General features: G+C 44.2%; 1 protein-coding gene across 2 annotated transcripts in view; it reads right to left on the bottom strand.

The window, feature by feature from the left end:
* LMTK2 (lemur tyrosine kinase 2) overlaps positions 1–21,993 on the bottom strand; it is a 99,445-nt gene extending 77,452 nt beyond the window's left edge. The window contains exon 1 of one of the 2 annotated variants that reach the window (XM_016945061.4): positions 21,554–21,993. In XM_016945061.4, coding sequence (XP_016800550.1) covers positions 21,554–21,656 — 103 coding nt within the window. In that variant the 5' untranslated portion in view covers positions 21,657–21,993. The remainder of the gene's footprint in view (positions 1–21,553) is intronic. The other variant, XM_016945062.4, reaches the window with a different exon arrangement.
* Positions 21,994–22,816: the final 823 nt, after the last annotated feature.

Below are 22,816 nucleotides of genomic sequence, written 5' to 3'. Positions count from 1 at the left end.
AGTGGATTTCCTCCAATTTATGTTCTCCCTCAAAAACAGGTGTTTACCCACATGCACCATGTTCTCGCACAGCCTCATCTCACTGGAGGCCATCAGTGCATTCTACTCAGTGCAGGCAAAGCGAGAATCCAAAGGCAGCCTCTTCCCCAGGGAGCCCCTGGAGCACAGGACTCAGAAGAAAGCCCCACACACGGGCAGAGCCACAGCCCTCGGACCTCTATGCCAACGTGTGTTTAGGAACAAAACAGGAATCTTAATTGGTGCCATCTAAGATGTGATTTAAATTTGTTTTAGTCTGAACACTGCACGTATCAGTTTGCTACGGCTGCTAAAACAAAATACTACAGGCTGGGGGTTTCAACAGCAGAACTTGACTTTCTCACAGTCCTAGAGGACTAGGTGTCGGCAGGGCTGGTTTCTCCTGAGGCCTCTCTCCTTGGCCTGTGGACAGCAGCCTTCTCCCTGCATTCTCAAAGGGGCTTTCTTCTGTGTGCATCCCTGGTGTCTCTGTGTGTGTCTAAAGTTCCCCATTTTACAAGGACAACAGTGAGAATGGACTACGGCCCGCCCTCAGGACTCACCTGTTTAAAAGCCCTATCTCCAAATACAGTTATAGTTTGAGGTACATGGAGGGGTAAAACTCAGCCCCTAGCACTGTGTCAATTTACTAATCTTTTCACCTTTTTAATTATTTATTTACTTATTTATTTATTTAGAGATGGAGTCTTGCTCTGTCTCCCAGGCTGGAGCACAGTGGCGCGATCTTGGCTCACTGCAACCTCCACCTCCCGGGTTCAAGCGATTCTCCTGCCTCAGCCTCCCAAGTAGCTGGTATTATAGGCACCTGCTACCGCGCCCAGCTAATTTTTGTATTTTTTAGTAGAGACGGGGTTTCGTCATCTTGGCCAGGCTAATCTCAAACTCCTGACCTTAGGTGATCCACCCACCTTGGTCTCCCAAAGTGCTGGGATTACAGGCATGAGCCACCATGCCCAGCCTTAATTTTTTATTTTTAAGTGTACAAATAGGTGTATATATTTATGGCGTATGTGTGACGCTCTGATACAGGCATACAAAGTGTAATAACCACATCAGGGTATTTGGGGTGTCCGTCACCTCAGGCATCGATCATTTCTTTGTGTTAGGAACACTCCAATTCCACTCCTTTAGTTATTTTAACATATACTTGGTCCATGCATTAATTGAAGAAAGCCAATCCCACTGGCAGGGGTCCATCCTTGACAGCACAGGCACGGGCATGAGGGCATCCTGCCTTCTAACTGGAAAAGCAAGTGTAAAGCAAGGGCCAGGTCCTTACACATCTCGCCTGTTTTCTGTGTTGCCCAGACCCTCTTGCCTCAGGGAATTTGCATAGGAGAATTCTGTGCCTACTTGAAAATTAACAATGGTGGCTACTTAGACAAAGGATTAGACAAAGAAAACTCATAGAACTGAGGGAAGCTAAGGGCCAGCAACCTTCCAAATGGGCCCAACATAAAGCCCATCTTTAAAACACATCGTTTGGGCCTTTTTCTCTTAGCACGTTAGGACCACTAAGCCTGTCTTCCTCTTCTAACACCCTGACAAGTAGCATTGCAGCCCAGAGACTTAATAAAATGAATCATCATCACACTACTTGGGGAAAAAAATTCGAACAATTATTGCAGATCACACATTTTTATTTAACGCCTCAAACTTACAAACCCATCTATCATCAAGGTTTCCTGTACACAGAATTTTAAGTCACAAAGTGTTTTCTTTGCCATAATATAACAATATATCTATTTATAAGAACATTAAATAACCTAGAATCTCCCTCAGGTATTCTAATATAGGAAAGGAAAAGGGAAATGAAGCGTGGCAGTAAATATACTCAGTCACACACAACAGTGAAGAGTGCACTGATGATCCCGTTCATGAATCAGAGATACCACAAAGACCCTAAGCCAGAATCTCAACAGCCTAGAGAAACAGATCGCTCTGTGTGCTAATCACAGACAGGGAAGAGTTCCTCTGTTCAAAAGTGATTTTCAAGGTCAGCCAGCCCAACTGCTCCCTCACACTTGCAGAAAGGTTATATAATTTGAGTGCTAATTAAATACCTGTGAATGAGATCATTTTATACGAAGCTGCTGGTTTCTCTCAGACTATTCCACTAAAATTTGTTATCAAAGTGCCATTTCATTCCCATTTTAAAACACTAACTAGGATGGAGACTACTACAGAAAAGCTCATCTAAGGCAGCACGGTGTGGCCAAAAGAATGTCGGGCTTGAATGACTTCTGCCAGATGACTGGGCCCCCACACCCCAAGAAATGAAAGGCTGGATATTCCGGAACTGGAACCTTGGTTAAGCTGCTGGCAGAGCTGAGCTATGGCGTCATCCACGGCACTTCCATGTCTTTAACAGCTTTGAACGGTGGTTCCACACTCCGGAAGCCGATGCAGGAACGGGAAGCATCTAGTCCCAGAAGGAGAGACTCAGAGCCAGATTCCCAGGGCTCAACCCCACAACCATCCCTGCAGTGGACCACCAACGTCTAGGGGAAGGATATTCTGTTTTGTCACACAACTTCCCATGTACGTCTGCAGAGATGTGCAGGCGAGTCAATGGCAGTACTAGATTCACAACACTTCGCCAATCCAACTTCTGCACAATACAGCTGAAAGATGGGAGAAGTGGCCTAAATGTCTGCTCCTTACTTCCCATGTAGGGCAGACCCTAAATAACCTAGAAAAACATGTCTACTTTTTCTTTCAAATCTCCTACAATCCCTCGATGGAGTCTATGTTCTCAGAGCCCTGCTGGCTTCCTAAAGCCTAACTTAAGTTCTTGCAAATATAACTGAAATGCAATCTTAGGCAATGTGTCCTTCCAAGTTCTCTCTTCAGAGAGGAAGTACCTGGTGCTACTATTGAATATTGAAGCAGGCCTGGCGGTGAGAGATGGCTGGGCCCGGGTATGGGGAGAGAGAATTCATTATGCTCTTCTCTCTACTTCTGCATATGTTCAAAATCCTCTACAATGAAGTTTTGATTTTTAAGTACCATCTTCGAAACTAAGTCAGAAACTGGTTACAACAGTGACCTTGACAAGGTTCTACAGCACACAAAGGCAAGATCATTTAGGGTTTCCTATTTGATAACGCTTCAACTGTTGTCTTTATGTCATACAGAAAAATAAGCCCAAAGACAATTCAATATCTAATTAGGTGCTTCCAGATACTCAGGTATCCAGCCCAAGATAAAATACCCCCAAATAGTTAAGAGGGTTATGGGACAGGGGTGTCACCTACTGAAATGGCTGCGCAGTCACCTATTGTGAAGCTCACCAGGCAGAAAGACCCACCAACACATTCATTCATTCAACAAACATTTACTAAGCATCTTATAAGACAGGTGCTGCTATAGGTTCTGAGAATAAAGAAGTGAAAAAAACAAAGTCCCTGCACACAGGGCAGACAATAAGCAACTAAGTAAATATATGATACGTCAGATGGCAAGAAGCAATATGGAAAAATAAAACAAAGGACTGGGGAGATTTTTTTTTTTTTTTTGAGACGGAGTCTCGCTCTGTCACCCAGGCTGGAGTGCAGTGGCGTGATCTTGGCTCACTGCAAGTTCTGCCTCCCAGGTTCATGCCATTCTCCTGCCTCAGCCTCCTGAGTAGCTGGGACTACAGGCGCCCGCCACCACACCCGGCTAATTTTTTGTATATTTAGTAGAGACGGGGTTTCACCATGTTAGCCAGGATGGTCTCGATCTCCTGACCTCGTGATCCGCCCGCCTCGGCCTCCCAAAGTGCTGGGATTACAGGCGTGAGCCATGCGCCTAGCCTGGACTGGGGAGACTGTTATTTTTTATGGAATGACCAGGGAACACATTTCTGATATTACAACTAAATCATGCAAGAAATGACAGTGATTTGATCCCAGGAGGGTTATAAAAATAGTCAATATTTACATGTTGCTTACAATGTTCCAGGCAGTATTCTAAACTCTTCCAATTCCATAACAACTCTTTGAGGTAGGTAGTATCATTAGCCCCATTTTATGTTATTATTATTATTTTTTTAGAGACACAGTCTTGCTCTGTCACCTAGGCTGGAATCAGTGGTATAATCATAGCTCACTGCAGCTTTGAACTTCTGGGCTCAAGCAATCCTCCCACCTCAGCCTCCCGAGTAGCTGGGACTACAGGTGTGCACCACCATGCCCAGATAATTTTTTAATTTTTTGTAGAGACAGGGTCTTACTACATTGCCCAGGCTGGTCTCTGTCTCTTGGCCTCAAGTGATCCTCCCACCTTGGCCTCCCAAAGTGCTGAGATGACAGGCATGGGCCACCACCCTTGGCTAATTTTTTAAAATTTATTGCAGAGATGGAGTCTCGCTATGTTGCCCGGGCTTGTCTTGAACTCCTGGCCTCAAATGATTCTCCCCACCTTGGCCTCCCAAAGTGCTGGGAAACAGTCATGAGCCACTGTGCCTGATGAGCCCCATTTTAAAATGAAGAAACGGAGCACTGAAGAGGCAAAGTAACTTCTCCAAGGTCAGACAGTACATGGTGAGGCTCAGAGTGCAAGCTCTTCCCACTCCATGACAGAGCAGGGGATGAAAGCAGGCGGAGCCAGGACTTGCTGGCAGATGCGAGGTGAAGCTGGAGGGAAAAGGGGACATGGAGCACACCTCCAATCCATTTATTAACTCCCTGCTCTGAAAGAGGAACAGACTTTCAAGTATCACCTGACATTTGAAAAACCTCTTAGGTAAAAGACAGTGCCCAACCCAAACAGATATAAAGGAACCTGAGGGAAACAGACAATGCAGAGGCTAAAAAATAATAAAAAACAACAACTATATTCTCAGAAATAACAAGAGACAGTATACTCATGAGAAGAAAGAGGCTATTTAAAAAGTGGGGAGAGGAGGCCTCCTGGAAATCAAATGAAATTGAAAAAAATACTTGCACATAGCAGTAGAACACAGACAAAAAGATCAACAGAAGTAAAGTAGAAGCTCATTCCAAAACATCCAACAATCTGCTGATAGAAGCTTTAGATGGAAAGAACAAAGAGAAGGAAGAGAAGAGAATTCTTCCCAAAAAGTGTGTGCATATATACACATACATGTGTATGTCTGTGTGTGTATGTGTATATATATATGAAAATTGGCCAGAACTAAAGCACACAACTTTCAAGGTTCAAAGGGCCCATTGTGCATCCATGTTGATGAATGAAATGGATGAAACGAGACTCATACCAAGGCACAGCTTTACAACTGTTCAGATCTAGACACATAGGAAGTCTTAAAAGCTTCAGACCTCTCAAGAGGCTGGACAGCGGCCACGGAGACACCACTGCAAGACTGGCATAGGACACAAGGGTTCCAGGACACAACAGCCAAACACACGGAGAGGAGATTTAAGCTGCTGACGAGGCACCTGGGACGGATTAATGATGTGTTCATAAAAAACTAACAAAAGTAAAAGAACTGTAATCATCACAAACACTATAGGGTCAGTTGTAAACAATGTCTGTAGCCATAAAAATGTAAATAATGAATGCTGATTTAATGGAAAAGTTTAAGTGACTGTGTTGAGAAGAAGGGTGAATGCACGTATGTGTGTGAATATATAAATCCTTGTCATGCATAGTAGAAACTCAGTATCTGATTAAAGCAACAAACAGTGCTACAAGCACATTAGCCCACAATGTGGCTAAAAGAGCTGCAGGGCGTTGCCACTGGGAGCCAGCAGCAGGGATGGGGAGGAATGGGACAGGACAGGGATTCACTATTTTTATGATAAACCCTGAAAAACTATTTAATTTTTTAAAACTATTTACATGCATCATTTGCAAATATAATTTACAAAATAGATCAAGGGGGAAGGAAAAAAAAAAAGAGAACCAAGGAGATAAGAAACAACATTTAAGGGAGGGGACAAAGAAACAGAGCTGATAGGAAACAGGAAAAAGGATGTTTCGGAGGCAACAGGGAGGCATACTACCATGGAAGGCAGAGGAGAAAAGCATGTTTAAAAGTGTTATGCAGGCCAGGCACAGTGGCTCAGCCTGTAAGCCCAGCACTTTGGGAAGGGACACCCCAGCCTAGGGGACAGAGTGAGATCCAGTTATATACACACACACACACACACAAACACCATGTAGAGTTATTCACTGAACTGTTATTTATTATATAAGCTGACAGCAAGGGTCCAGGAGCAGGAGACAAAGAGGACATAAGTGAAGGATGCTGCAGCTGCCAGGAAAGGGTGGGATGAGAGGCATGGGTCACAATGCCTTGTTTTAAAGAGCTGAGAGAAAGAAGAGGAGAAAAATGACATTTGTTGACTGTTCCACACGCTTTTTAAAATACCTGTCCGTGACTCTTGAAAGGATATACAAAATATCCGCCAATGAGCATTATTCTTGGGACCTACAGCAGTTGCGGATTCCTAAAACCATCCAGGGTTGGAGGAGGGTGAGAACTGGGAAACTGCCTATGGGGTACTATGCTGATTGCCTGGGTGACAAAATTATCTATACACCAAATCCCCACGACATGCAATTTACCCACGTGACAAACCTGCACATGCACCCCCCGAAACTAAAACGAAAGTTGGAAAGAAAAAAAAAGGAGTCCAGACCTCCACAAAAGCATATAAATCAATGGTGGTGTTTAAAGTATCTTTCATGTTTACAAATGAATGCTTACAAGTTTATGATTACACTTCTTAAAAGTCAGAAACATTTTTATTACCTTTAATTAAATGGTATAATGTCATCTCATAGGTAGAAACTAAATACATGTTCTTACAATTTTTTTTTTTAACCCGAGACACGGTCTCGACAGTCCGGCTCTGTCGCCCAGGCTGGAGTGCAGAGGTGCGAACACAGCCTAGACCTCTCAGGCTAAAGTGATCCTCCCACCTCAGCCTCTTGAGTAGCTGTAACCACAGGTGCACACCACCACACCCAGCTAATTTTTTAAAAAAATTTTTGTAGCGTCGAGGTCTTGCCATGTTGCCCAGGCTGGTCTCGAACTCCTGGCCTCAAGCGATCCAGCCGCCTCAGCCTCCCAAAGTGCTGGGATTACAGCCCTGAGCCACCATGCCCGGCACAAATTTAAAAACAATATGAATGTGATTTTTTTCAGCCTAATTATGGAAGCTAGCACTTTGGTTTCCTAATTTTCTTTTTTTTTTTTTGAGATGGAGTCTGGCTCTGTGCCAGGCTGGAATGCAGTGGCGCAATCTTGGCTCACTGCAACCTCCACCCTCCTGGGTTCAAGCGATTCCTCTGCCTCAGCCTCCCGAGTTGCTGGGACTAAAGGTGCACGCCACCATGCCAGGCTAATTTTTTTTTTTTTGTATTTTAGTAGAAACAAGGTTTCACCATGTTGGCCAGGATGGTCTTGATCTCCTAACCTCATGATCCACCTGCCTTGGCCTCCCAAAGTGCTGGGATTACAGGAGTGAGCCACCACGCCAGGCTTAGTTTCCTAATTTTCAATATGGCATTTTCTTTAGTACTTCAAGAGGCAATCTTATGATTCGTAGTTTAACATTTCACCCCAGTACTTTCAGAGAATATACAGAAATCAATATCCAGAGAAGTGGCTGGAGTTGGGTCTCTGTGTGTGCATGCGCATCGCACTACAGAGGTTCTTTAAAGCACAATGCGGTTCACCAGGGTGAACGGATGGCCTGGACCTTAGGACCCTCACTCTTGAATCGGACCTGCCCCTAACTGGCGGTGTGGGACTGACTGCATCTGTAAAACTGGCATTCCAACTCTAAAATTCTACAGACAAGGATTTACGGTCCCAACATTTTCTAAGTCTACCAGGTGCCTATACGGTTAATGTTGGTGATCAGCTCTTTATTAAAGTGAATTTTCTTTTCAATACAGAAAACTAAGTTAGATGACAGATTCCTGAATTGTACTGCTGTGGCAGGCCTCTGGGAGAGTGTTCCCAGGGGGCTATTTTGGTAAGTTGGTTATTTTTCAGTGCCTTACCAGCAATCAGTGTCCGGGTGTTGCATTTTAATAACAGTCTGAGGTAAGAGTCAAGTGGGGCTCTGCTCAGTAACTGACAGGCTGGATCCGGGGAAGCAACCGCTGCTGCCTAGATAGGGAACCCTTCTACAGGGGCAAATTGCCAGGAAAGAATGGGGACAGAATATTTTTTCCTCTTGAAAGGGGCACAAGTTTAATTTATTGAGGGTTCTGAGAAGAATCTGCGATGAGAAAAATACTTTAAACTTAAATTTAGTGGCTAATCTGAGAGGCCACCAATAGATCACAACACTTTAGTTTTGCAGTAAAAAGCTGCAACTACAAAATTTTATAATTACTAGTTGGTTAAAACAGATATTTTAAATGTGCAAAATGATTGCAAACTTCTCCTCCTTTATCTTCTAAGTCCAAGATGTCTTGGGGATTTACTTCCTATAATTAAAGGTTGCAATTATACCATGTCAAACTCAAGTCCCTTCCTCAGTCTAGCAAAAACAGGGAAAACAAAGTTTGGGGATGGACTGAGAATATGAGCCTGAAGGGGGAAAAAAAACATAAGCCTTTTAAAATTATAGTGGTTTCACTTTCAAATAAGAGCAGCTCCTCTCTCAAAAACCGCTATCATAGATGTAACTAAATTCTTTTCTCCCACCCAAGGCATACATGTTGTCAAAAAATAGTCTGTACTAATACAAGAGCCTATGGTGTTCTTCATCAAACCCGACTGATGATTATACAATCATTATAATGTAGCAGCTTCAGAGACAGTTTACTTTTTTTTGCTCATCATAAGAAAATTTTGTACAGATCAATCATCCACAGCAAATATATCAAAATATAACAACAAACAGCTTTTTAAAAAAAGTACCTATCAAAAAATATGAAATAGGCTATAAATCCTAGGCTATACCTAAATGAGTTAGCTTAGAAAAATAAACTTTTTAAAAGCAAGATGCTAACAACATATTATCCTAGCAAAACAAAACACCCTGCAAGTTACCTTATAGATTACGAATCAGGGGTTCTCACGTTACAGCACACCCATTTATCACCGAGGGAATTAAGAATGTCACGGTTTTATACCTGCTCTCAAAATTTCCCTACGAGTCACCTGCCACCCTGACTCTAGCTGCAGTGAGCTGAGGCCTGGTGGTCCAGGACTGGCACCAAGATTCTCAGCTCACGGTACCAGCATCTGATTGTTGGACTACCTGCTGTTTTCCCTGATATTTATACATGATATTCGTAAAATGTAAAGAAGCTATTATTCATACAGACATCTAGAGAAGGAGTGAAGTTTTTTAAAAAATAAAAAAATACTTATTTCAAGCTTTAGCTGTGTTCTGCCCCGGAGTGCTTGAATTCCTTTGTCGTGATGGCATATGTACTCACAGGGAGATATTTACACGTGGTGCTCAGGACGAGTGAGCTCTTCAGATTTCAGGTGTTGGCATTCATTTTAAAATCTCAAGTTTTTAACCAAATGGAATGTTTTCCTCCTTTCCTTGATTCTCACTAGTTACACAAGTCAACAGATTTCCAGTAAATAACTGGTATTATTTTGTATGTGGTAGAAGATGAAATACGTGTGTTGTGGCAGTGAGGGGATGAGGGGAGAAATAACCAGAAAACTATTATAAATGCAGGATTCCAGCCCAGCCTTCAGCATTTTGATTCAGCTGGTTAGTTTGGGACCCAGAAATCTGCATTTCTATTTTTTTTTTTTTTTTGAGATGGATTCTCACTCTGTCGCCCAGGCGGGAGTGCAGTGGCACTATCTTGGTTCACTGCAACCTCCGCCTCCCAGGTTCAAGCGATTATCTTGCCTCAGCCTCCTGAGTAGCTGGGACTACAGGCACCCGCCACCACACCCGGCTAATTTTTTGTATTTTTAGTAGAGACGCGGTTTCACCATGTTAGCCAGGACGGTCTCGATCTCCTGACCTCATGATCTGCCTGCCTCGGTTTCCCAAAGTGTTGGGATTACAGGCATGAGCCACTGCGCCCGGCCAAAATCTGCATTTCTACAAATACCTAGGTGATCTTCACGCAAGCCATCCTGTTTTATAAAAACACACTTCTTCCTGAAGCATTTTCAGCTGCACTGATCCGTCACTGAGATTTACATCAATACAACAAAGGCCAGGGCAGAGGGAAGGGTAAAGGTGAAACGAGATGAATCATGAATGAAAATACTGTGGATGCTGGGTGACGGGAACACGAGGGTCCACTATACCACTTCACTCTATTTTTCTGTGTGTTTGAAATTTTCTATAATAAAAAGAAAAAAAAGCAAAGCAAAGCAAAGCTCAGTAAATACATCAAAGCAAGTCTACAGCCCCATGCTCTTCAAGAGACTCGCCAGTAGAAATTTCATCTGAACTTTTACCAATTCAAGGAGTTGCCTATAATCCTTTTCAGCAATTCCAACACTGAAAGACCCCCCAAAATAATCCTCTCTAACTAAATTCTTAAGCCAAAGAGGTTTCGTTCATATTCTCAGAGATTAAGCTGCTCTTGGAGGAGGTAAATCGAATCTATTTTTCATATATTTATTACTCTAAAAAGAAAAATAAGATTCTGCCAATATCATTATAATGCAGTTAGTACCACAAACATGGTATTTAGAATGTTTATGGTGGTATTTATTAGTTTAAGTGATAGGGAGAAAACATGGACAGAGTCCTTCCAGCTCATCTGTCTCTAAGAGGTCCCAAAGTTGCTCTCTCCTCCCCTCCCCACAACCCCAAAGATTAGGTACAGGAAGCAGAGGATCAAAAATCTATTAAAAATGCCCAGAAGCAATGAGCAAACCCAGCACCCAGATCTTGTTTTTTTTGTTTGTTTGTTTTTTTTTGAGACAATCTCACTCTGTCACCCAGGCTGGAGTGCAGTGGTCCAATCTCGGCTCATTGCAACTTCCATCTCCTGGGTTCAAGTGATTCTCCTGCCTCAACCTCCCGAGTAGCTGGGATTACAGGCGCACACCACCACACCTGGCTAATTTTTGTATTGTTAGTAGAGACGAGGTTTTACCACGTTGGTCAGGCTAGTCTTGAACTCCTGACCTCAAGTGATCCGCCCACCTCGGCCTCCCAAAGTGCTGGGATTACAGGAATGAGCCACTGCGCCTGGCCCAGATCTTGGTTTCTCATATCACTCTCCAATCAGAGGAACCAGAGCTCCTTGAAGAAAAGGCTGATTCTAGGACTGGGGCAGGGAATATACAAGATGAACCTGTAGCTTCTTGAAATGCCAGAAAATAAGGAAATGCTTAAAAAAAAATGAGGATATGTCAGCGGGGCACCCAGGAGCTAACTGAAAGAGCTCTCGATGGCCAAAGCTGGTACAACGTAAGAACAAATAAACAACACTGTGGAATCAACTCGAAGTATAAAATAAATATCCATGCATCCACACTGACATAAGTAAATGCTTGAATAAAGAAATAAACAGAGGATCGCATGGGCCCGGGAGTTCAAGGCTGCAGTGAGTCATGACTGTGCTACTGCACTCCAGTTTGGACTACAGAGCAAGACCTGTCAAGGAAAGGGAAGGGGAAGAGGAAGAAAAAAAGAAAAGAAGAGAATACGCGAGTCTCTTCAACAGAACTCCAAAGAATGTCTACAGACACTTCCTTGCAAAGAGGTGGAGCACAGCTTGCCACTCATTAAGTGTTGACCCTGCACTCATACACCATGGGGAGGGGAGGACAGAGTAACTTTACAGGGTGAAAGCTGACAAACACTACTCAGCCAGGTGATCAAGTGACAAGTCATGCTATGTGATGTTGTGTGCACACACCCTTGATGTGATGTGATGAGAATGGCACTTTAACTCTGTGGTCTTCCTCCCAGAAACCCACACCCCCAGTCTAATCGTGAGAAAAACATCAGACAAATCCCAGTTGAGGGACATTCTACAAAATATCTGACCAGTCAGTACTCCTCAAAGCTGTCCAGGTCACTCTAAACAAGGAATGGACTGGGGGAGCCCAAGGGGCATAACTACTAAATGTAATGTGGTTTCCTGGAAGAGAAAAAAAGACACTAGAGAAATATTAAAGAAACTGAATAAGCTGTGGACTTATTTAATAGCAATATATTAATACTTGTTCCTTAGTTGTGACAAATGTACTACATTAATATAGGATGTTAACAACAGGGACTGGGTAAAAGACACACAGGAACACTCTGTACTATCTTTGCAATGTTTCTGTAAATCTAAAATTGTTGTGAAAGAAAAAGGTTTTAATAAAAAAAAAACTATAAATGGCCTCATCCCAGGTGAAGGTCTGTGGCTGCATGGGAAGTTAAGTCCGCAAGAGAGTGAGAGGCTTCAGCTCATACCCTCTCCTTCACACACACACACGCGGACACACACACACACACACACACGCACGCACAAACACACACACACACATGCACACACACACACAGACACACACTGAGGTACTGGTTTGGAGAACTTAGTTCTCTAGTATCATCTTCATCATCCTCAGTTACAAATGCTGACGGAGCATGTACAACCTGTGACATACCATCCAAACACCAATCCCAAAAATGTGCTATCCCAAGGATATAAGACACGGTCCTTGCAAACTAGGTAAAGAGACAGGACTTAAACAATGATGTAGGCCGGACACTGTGGCTCACACCTATAATCCCAACACCGTGGGAGGCCGAAGCCAGAGGACTGCTTGAGGCCAGGAGTTTGAGACCAGCCTGGGCAACATGGTAACTTTACTTTTGTAGACCATCTCTACAAAAAGTAAAAATTGGCCAAGCATGGTTGCATGCGCCTATAGTCCCAGCTACTCAGGAGCTGACGTGGGAGGACTGCTTGAGCCTAGGAGTTCAGGGATGCAGTAAGCCATGACAGTTCACTGCACTCCAGCCTGGGCAACAGAGCAAGACTTTGTCTCTTAAACAAACAAACAAAAAACCAATGATATGAAGATATAAAGTGGTATTTGGTATTTATTAAGTGCAAGTAGTAGACTGGTATGATGAAACCAAACCTTTCTTTTTTTGCTTTTTTTGAGATGGAGTCTTGCTCTGTCACCAGGCCTGGGCACAGTGGTGCAATCTCAGCTCACTGCAACCTCCGCCTCCCAGGTTCAACCTCAGCCTCCTGAGTAGCTGGGACTACAAGTGCCCGCCACCACACCCAGCTAACTTTTTAGTAGAGACGGGGTTTCACCATGTTGGCCAGGATGGTCTCAATCTCTTGACCTCGTGATCCGCCCGCCTCGGCCTCCCAAAGTGCTGAGATTACAGGTGTGAGCCACAGCACCCGACCCAAAACCAAACCTTTCTTGATTTCAGCCAGCAGTAATTTCTCTCTCCTCTCTCCCTCCCTCCCTTCCTTCCTTTCTTTTTTTCTTCTCTTTCTCTGTTTCTTTGAGTCTCGCTCTGTCGCCCAGGCTGGTGTGCAATGGCATGATCTCGGCTCACTACAACCTCCGCCTCCTGGGTTCAAGCGACTCTCCTGCCTCAGCCTCCTGAGTAGCTGAGACTTTAGGAGTGTGCCACCATACCCAGCTAATTTTTGTGTTTTTTAGTATAGACGGGGTTTCTCCGTGTTGTCCAGGCTGGTCTTGAACTCCTGACCTCACGTGATCCACCCACCTCGACCTCCCACCGTGCTGGGATTACAGGCATGAGCCACTGTACCCAGGCAGTACATTTTATGTTCTTTCCGTCCCATGTCATTTATAAATCAAAAAATGTGTTAGTGTACCACACATTCTATACCTTAAAACATCACATAAGTTGACCTTTTAAGAGGATGAAATGAGAATAAACATCAGTTCCAATGTTTTCATCTGGCACCCCATGAAACATCTTGCTCCACAGGTATACACTCTCAAGTTCACCAAGGGAAGGAATCTCTAAGGGCTGGGCCAGGATCAATAACTCAGTAGGGAAGGTGGGTCCGCAAAGAGGTTTTAAAAAAAATAAAAAGATGGCAGCACTTACAGAAGCAGGAAAAGAGGCAATTGCAAACAGGGAGAATATATGGAGAGCCAGAAGATGGGAATTTGCACGGAATATTTTGCAAGCAATAGGCAGATCAAGTTAGCTCTGAAAAAAGTGCTGTGGAGGGTGGAGGCAGGAACAACAACAGATGCACTGCAGCAGACACCCCGATGCGACCGTCTCCCTTCACCAGATACAGGGAGACAGGGGCTACTTTAGCCATAGCATAAGGTCCTGCACACCTAATTTGACCTGATGGCAACTCAAGCCTTTTAAAATATTAAAACTACCCAGGTGCAGTGGCTCATGCCTGTAATCCCAGCACTTTGGGAGGCTGAGGTGGGAGGATCACTTGAGTCCAGGAGTTTGAGACCAGCCTGGGCAATATAGTGAGATCCCATCTCTATAGAAAAAATATGTTTTACATCAGTCAGGCATGGTGGTATGCACCTGTAGTCCCAGCTATTCAGGAGGCTGAGGTGGGAGGATCGTTTTAGCCCAAGAAGTTGAGACTGCAGTGAATATGACTGCACCACTGCATTCCAGCCTGAGTGACAGAACAAGACCCTGTCTCAAAAAAAAAAAAAAAAAACTTTAAAAAAACACATATAATAAAATGCAAAACCTACCTACCAAATTGTCAAAAATTAAACAGAAGGTTTACCACCACCACCCCCTCCTACCAAAGGCCCAGGTGGGCAGAGGAATACAGAGTCACTCTTTTGTGGTTGGGGAAGGAAAAAAAGGCAGAGAAAATGAAAGATACTGATCGATGCTGTGGCTGCGGGTACCTGAGACATCTGGCATAAATAGTGCTCACTTTTCCCACCTGAATCACAATACAATAAATGACATTTGGAATCACTGCACTGAGCTAACTTTTGCAAAAAAAAAAAAAAAGAAAGAATTTAATAATGAGGTTACTTTTCTGATATGCCTGCTCTTTGTGACAAACAATTGTAATGCCAAGGCAGGGCTCCGAATTAGCCACTTGCTGCAATTTTAAAAGACATCAATCCAATATTTTGCTCTGCAGACATGCCAATTTTACCATAACTTCCCCAGTTTTCTGCAACAGTATCTTCATAAGAAGATTCAAAGAAAAGCTGATAATGGAATCTAAAATCCCTAGAGGGAGCAGTCTTCTAGATCAGAGATGGTTGTCCAGCATCTCCTCCGAGAATATTCCTTCCCTCATTTTAGTAAATACAAAGTTTTAAAACAGTAATAAAGCACTGCTAGTCGACTATAAAAGCACATGATTTTAAATGAGAAAGGGCCAGGTGCGGTGGCTCACACCTATAATCCTACCACTTTTGGAGACTGAGGCAGGAGGATCACTTGAGGCCAGGAATTTGAGACCAGCCTGGGCAACACAGTGAGACCCCAGCTGTATTAGTCCATTCTTACAGTGCTATAAAGAATCGCTCAAGACTGGGTAATTTATCAAGGAAAGAGGTTTAATTGACTCACAGTTCCACATGGCTGGGGAGGCCTCAGGAAACTTATAAACATGGCGGAAGGGGAAGCAAACATGTCCTTCTTCACATGGCAGCAGGAGAGAGAAGTGCCAAGCAAAGGGGGAAAAGTCCTTACAAAACCATCAGATCTTGTGAGAACTCATTCACTATCACAAGAATAGCATGGGGGTAACCACCCCCACGATTCAACTATCTCCCATGGGGTTCCTCACACGACATATGGGGATTACGGGAACTACAATTCAAGATAAGAATTGGGTGAGGAAACAGCCAAACCATATCACCATCTCTACAAAAAAAATAAAGTGGGCATGGTGGCACACACCTGTAGTCACACACCTACAGGTAAGTGTCTGTAGGTGACACACACCTACTCAGGAGGCTGAGGCGGGAGGATTGCTTGAGCCTGGGAGTTTGAGGCTACAGTGAGCTATGATCGTGCCACTGCACTCCAGCCTGAGTGACAGAGCAAGACTGTTTTTCCCTGAAGTCTCTTTCTTCTGTTCTGCAGTGGGGAGCTGAGGTTGTGCTACCTCAGTTCTCATCTCTTCACCAGCAAAAACTCCACAATTATTTTGTCTTTTCTTCTTTCTTTTTTCAAAGCCCTCTTCTCACTTCCCTCACCCTTGTAATGGGCCTAGATTTGGGAGTTCACGAAGAATCAGGATCATGATCATAATTATAATCACAGCTGGCCTTACATGTCCTAACCAAGGACTGGGCACTGTACCTGCCTCACACCAGCCCTGTCCCACAGAACCTTTTTCCATAATGGGAAGTTCTCTTCTGTGCTGTCCAATGCCATAGCCACCAGCCACCTGCAGTTATCAAGCCCTTAACTTGTGGCCAGTGCCACTGAAGAACTGAAGCTTTCGTTCTAAAACGTTTACATTTAAGCAGCCACAGGGAGCTAGTGGCTATTGTACTAGACAACACAGGTTTGGACCTTCACAAGACTGTAACTATTCTCTCCGTTTTACAGATAAACCAAGTCTTGCCTGGTGCAGTGACTCATGCCTATAACCCCAGCACTCTGGGAGGCTGAAATGGGAGGATCTCTTGAGGCCAGGAGTTGGAGGTTGCAGTGAGCTATGATCGCACCACTGCACTCTAGCCTGGGCAGCAGAGCAAGATCCTGTCTCTTAAAAAAAAGAAAAATGAGAGGGAGAAAGAAAAACGTCAGTCACGTTCATCTCTCTGGTTTCTAAGAGAAAGCATCAGCTCTGGGCTTGTTCTACTACAACCTGGGTTAATCAGGGATGCCTCATGACAATACACAATTGTGTTTAAGATCAACAAAAACTTTCAAGTGCTCATGATTCCTTTAAATAAATTAAAATCAGCAACTGTTCACATGCAAGAGCTTTAGTCATCTTCCACTTTAAAAACAGGTTTATTACATAAAAGCAGACTAACCCAGATGATCCTAAAAATTTCCAGCATAGTTCTCCAACACTACGAATTTCAAGTAGTAACAATACCAGCTTAGACTTAAATAAACCAGATTTCTCTCTAAAGCATCTCCATCCACCATAAAAAAGTTATTTTGAGCAACAAAGATTTTTAAAATCCAGTAAATTCTAGACATGCCATGTTACGCAGCTACCACTTTGAGCTCCTGCTTTGATGCCATACCACCTGCCATTAGTCAATTTGATGATAACCAAATTTACAAAGAAATCTGAAACAATGAAGCAATCTAGTGTGAGAGGGTACACCACTGTGCCCCCCACAACCCTTTGGGTAAATATTGTCATCGCCACCCTTTTTAATGATGGAGTTCTAAGCCCAGAGGTCGAGTAACTGACCCAGGGTCCTTAAGCTATTCCAGCGGCAGCCAAGGCTTCACACCCAGATCTCACTACAAAGCCCAAGCTCTTCCTACAACACTCTGTTCCAGCTAGGATTGGTTCATGAATTTTACTCTCAACTAAACGAAAAAGTTGGATTATTTCTATATGTCCATTTACAAGAACTTTTTTGAGGACTCATTTGTTTACTGTTTCAGAACCCTGGACGTCCCTTATTTATATGACAGTGTCTTTTTAAAATTATATCTACAGCTGTTATCTAAGTGACACAATACACAGGGGCCAGAGAGGGCCCAAGGACTCTAAATTTTTAAGAGAATTTGCAGGAACACTCAGCACACTGATTATCAGCAAAACTGTAAGGATTTGATAACTTCAGTGCTAATCGGCTATAAAACTGCAGACGGACTTCCTATTACTGTTCAAATGAGCACATTTAGTTAACCCCAAAATATCACCAAGTAAAAGTAATTGCAGCAATCCCAACCAAAATCAAATTTCAAGATTTATAGCTATAAATCCTAAAATAATTTGCATAGAAAGCCTGTTGAAAATAATTTTCTCAGAGGCTGTTAAACACAGTAATTCATACTTTAGAAAGCATTTCCTTTACTTTAGAAATCTTTTTCAAAATACAAGTCTGTTTGTTTAATCTAAAACGAGAGGCTTGGTTTCACAAGCTGCTGTTTAATCAGTAGCTGAGTCCCACTGGCTTCACGGGCTTCCATGAGGTCCTTTATCTGGAGCTGCTAAAAGCTTCCTCTGTACTCTGTGACCTAATATGCTGCAGAACAATAGAACTGGGTTTCCTTGTCTCACCACTATCCTAATATTAATAAGAAAGTGTGAGCTTAGAGAAATTCGTTCACATATACAAGATCTTTCTTTATTTCTAGTCCCCGTTTATGATGTGAATCCTGAGAATCTTAGAAAAGGCGCATCCATGTTTTCTAAGAGAAGAATGATCTGATAACTATGATCTGGGGAAAAGAACTGAACTGTAATCTTAGTTTGGCAATTTAACTGGGTGTGAAAACAGTGAACTTTCTCCCTTTACATAAAAGCTTCCTAGAGAGGACCAGCAAGTCTTAGTCTACATAACAACAAGGGCCCTTACAGAAACACAGATTCTCAGGGAAAGAGGCTCCTAGACGGGGCGGGGGTAGGGGGCAAAACGGCATCCCAGCTCAAAGAAGAGGCCCAAAATAAAGTTCAACCAAGAAATGCCTTCTTGCCTGATGGGCAAGTGCAATCTATATATTTACATAGCTTTATTATGACTGAATAAGAAAATATCTTTTTCATCTTCTGAGTCTAGCAATGAATCTAGATGATGAAGACACCATAGATAAATGATCTTCAGTTTAAAAGCTGAATTTCATTTAACTGCATGCTTTCTCTAAGGCACCATTAAACTGGATAGACTGATCAGGCTTCAAGCAGAAAGAAGAACAAGGAGGCGAAAGACCCTATGAAATGGGTCTATCCTTATTTGAAAGTGTCTAGCTCTATCTTCACAAGGAGTGCAGGCTCCTAGATTACCAGAAGCTTTAGTTAGGTTTTTGGCGTGTAACTGCTCTTTTATCTACCATACATGGTCAAGCAGGATTCCTCTTTTTTAACCAGCGAGCTCACTAGTCAGGATTAGCTTAAAGGTTTTTTTTTAATCTTGGTCTAATATACCTTGGTCAAGAACCCACCTCAGCTAACGAGGATCAATAAACTCTTTTGGATGGAGAGACAAGCCCCTGAATCTATGTCTGATTGTGCATCTTTCTTTCTTTTTTTTTTTTTTGAGACGGAGTCTCACTCTGTTGCCCAGGCTATGATGCAGTGGCACAATCTCGGCTCACTGTAAGCTCCGCTCCCTGGGTGCAAGCAATTTTCCTGCCTCAGCCTCCCAAATAGTTGGGATTACAGGCTCCCACCACCATGCACGGCTAATTTTTGTATATTTAGTAGAGAGGGAATTTCACCATGTTGGTCAGGCTGGTCTCGAACTCCTGACCTCAAGCAATCCACCCACCTGGGCCTCCCAAAGTGCTGGGATTACAGGCGTGATCCACTGCTCCCGGCCTGACTGTGCATCTTTTCCACAGACTTTAACCCTAGGTACCCATTATTCATATGCAACACATCAAAACATATACACCTATCCTACAAAGATCAGAATATGAAAGGAAAATTTGTAGCAAAAGTTGCTACAAATTACCAAATATTTCCTTATGCTATATGTATGTCAAGATTTGATATCTCTATTTACAGATTAACTTTTCTGATTGCTTTGTTCTACAACACCCCAACAAAATTCAGTTTTTTATAATTCATGACACCATAAAATTGTAAAAGAATGGAATAAAAACCATGTAAGAAGTGTACAGGTGGCCAGGCGCGGTGGCTCCCGCCTGTAATCCCAGCACTTTGGGAGGCTGAGGCGGGTGAATCACGAGGTCAGGAGTTCAAGACTGGCCTGGCCAACATGATGAAACCCGTCTCTACTAAAAATACAAAAATTAGCCGGACATGGTGGCAGGGGCCTGTAGTCCCAGCTACACAGGAGGCTGAGGCAGAGAACTGCTTGAACTCGGAAGGCGGGGGTTGCAGTCAGCTGATATCGCACCGATGATGCACTCCAGCCTGGGTGACAGAGCAAGACTCCGTCTCAAAAAAAAAAAAAAAAAGTGTGCAGGCAGACATAGGTTCCTATAAAGAATCGATACTTCAAAATATATAAAAATCCAATTAAGTGTAAAGTCATCTGGAAATTTCTTGAATCCCCATCATATAAATACTCTTTACCTACTACCCTATACTAGTGCTAACTTTCAATATCAATATCTTTAAATATCAACATCACCATCCTTCCACATAATCTTTCATTATTTCCCAGGTACTTTCTGTGACTCTTTCCGGGGTTGCCTATACACATCTGATAACATTTACTCTTCTTATCTATCGGATCAGAAAACAGAATTCACCTCACAAGTATTTGATCTAAGGCAGTAACAGAAATTTAGTGCTACATTATACGGTACAATGAGGACATTTAACGTTCAACTAAAGGGCACTCAATGACAAACCCTGATGTAGCTCTGGAAGCAATTACATGTAGCTTTCATCGTAGATTTGTTTGAAAAATATGTCTTTACTGGAGACAGTACATCCACATTCTGTACCCAATTAACATTATTCCAAAATAACTCTTGACCTCGAGAGTATTCCAAAACAGTTACAAGACTTAAAAAAAAATCATACAACTAGGGGTATCTAAGACCTGGCTTTGGGGCTCTGCCTACAACGAAGCTGTGTCACCCTGGGTAGGTCATTTGACCCAACATGCCCAGTATCTCCTACTACGTAAAGAAGAAATTGGTCTAAATTTTCTTTAAGGTCTCTTCTAACTCTAACATTCTATGAATGTATGAAATTTCAATCTTTCCCCATTTCAAAGGTAACGGCGGCAGTCAATAATGCCAAGTTAGCCTAGATTTTTTTTTTCCTTTTTAGAAAAATGACCCAACTTGGGATGTTTACTTGGGTTGAAGTTTTATTTAGGAAAATAAACCCCAAATAAAAACGATGTTGAGAAAATGGGCGGGGGGGGGGAGGAAAGAAAATCATACACTGACGTTAGCTAAAATAGAAACTTCCATCACCCTTAAGCCAGTTTGTCAATAGTTATTCAACGCCTGCTACTCTAATCACTGGCTTCCTAAAATAGAAATATTTATAGTTGTTTCCTTCTCATCCCCGGAGATACATTCCGAATAAAAAGCACAGCGTCTAAAATCAATTTACAACTTCAGAATAAGTTGCAAGGAGCGAAAACAAACTCCGCACAGCTCGCCAAGTCATTTGCATTTAAGTATGATTAGGGCTAAGAAACGGTTCTTATGAGATGCGAAAAAAAAGCACAAGAGGCAGGTGACATCTGGAAAGGGAAGCTGAACTGCCAGGAAGCGATATAAGCTGAGGATCTTAAGGCAACAGGTCCAGGGCCGGTACCGCAGCCTATCCCGGGAGGGGTCGGTGGCTGCTACCTCGCCCGCCGCCCTCCCCAGCCCCAACGACGTCGCCTCGCTCCCGCCCCCCCAAATCCCACGCCCCTGCGGCAGAAATCTCCCTAATCACTCGCCTCCCTGGGCTTCCCACCCCCGGCAGGCCCTCCGATTCCTCGGCGCCGAGGCCGGCCCGGCCCTGCCGCCCCCTCCCCTCCACGCCGAAGACCCCGCAGCCCCGTCCCCGCCGCGGGCCCGCTCACCTGCACCTGTTTGCGGAAGTGGCGCGGCCCCAGCACTGCCGGCGATCAGGAGGACCAGCAGCAGCAGCAGCAGCCTCCGCCGCAACGCCGGCGGCCCCGGCATCTCGCCCACGGCGCGGCTCCGGGGCCGGCTCTCGAGTCGCCTTCCGTCCGTCCGTCCGTTTGCCCGTCAGTCGATCCTGCCTCCCTCCGCTGCCTCAGTGGCACCCGCGCCGGTTGCTCCCGAGCACACGTTGCTTCTGCCAAACCTCGGTCCGGCTCCCGGTCCGCACCTGCCGCTCCAGTCGCAGAAACACCATCCTTCCCGCCCGCCTGCGCCGCCGCCGCCGCCTCTCAACAGCAGCAACGGCAGCAGCCCTGCGGAGCGGCGGGCCCGGGCAGCCGCGCTCCCGCCGCCATGATGGGCTACGTCATGTGACGTAGCGCGGGGGCGGGATGTCGTGATGGACAGGGCGGCCAGCCACTCGTCAGTCCACACCGTCCCAGGAGGCCCCGCCCATCATCCTGAAGGAGTGAGCGGTGGCGGCCGGTGCGCCCCCTGCAGACGGAGGAGTGCGTGGGCAGCAGGTAACACTAACAATTATTTTAAATTGAAAAATACAGGAAAATGTAAAGAAGACCATGACAATCATCCTGATATTTTTTTCTCGGTGTTTTATAACATGCAAAAATAGGCCTGTCTTGTCTTCTGCCTTTTTTTTTTTTTTTTACTTGTCAGAGCTGTTTTAGGCTCTTCTCCTTAAGTTGACCTACACATCCTCTCAGCCATCAAACTGCTTTGGGCTTTTCACTTGAATTGATCAAGAGAATGCCTCTCTCGGCATCACCCACTGACTCACCTCCTGAGCTCAAGCTGTTGCCTCTTGTCCACCTGGCAGACACTCTTCCTTTCATCTGTCGAGACTCACCTGACATATGACTTCATCTATGACTCTCTAGGAGAAATGACTGTCATCTCCTTAGTGCCCCGCCCTGGCCCTGTGTGGACTGCTATCCTAGCTGCAGTATCCTATTGACCCGTGACTGTAAGCTCCCTGAGGACAGCAACTGTGTCTGATTCAGCTGGTGGGAAATCCCTGGTGCAGGACCTGGGTCGGAGCAGGTGTTCTCTAAAGCAATGGTGCATGGCCCTGGTCCCAGGTACCAGGGCAGAGCAGCTCCCAGGGGTGGCCTTCTCCCCACCAAGAGGTGAGGTGAGAACACAGTCCTGCAGAGAGGATAGAGAAAGCACTCTCCACACACAAGTAATATAGTGGTCAGAGG

This window comes from Pan troglodytes, chromosome 6 (genome assembly GCF_028858775.2).
Source record: "Pan troglodytes isolate AG18354 chromosome 6, NHGRI_mPanTro3-v2.0_pri, whole genome shotgun sequence".
NCBI lineage: Eukaryota > Metazoa > Chordata > Mammalia > Primates > Hominidae > Pan > Pan troglodytes.
Note: the sequence above shows the minus strand (reverse complement) of the source record. Positions and strands in the feature narration are given on the sequence as shown.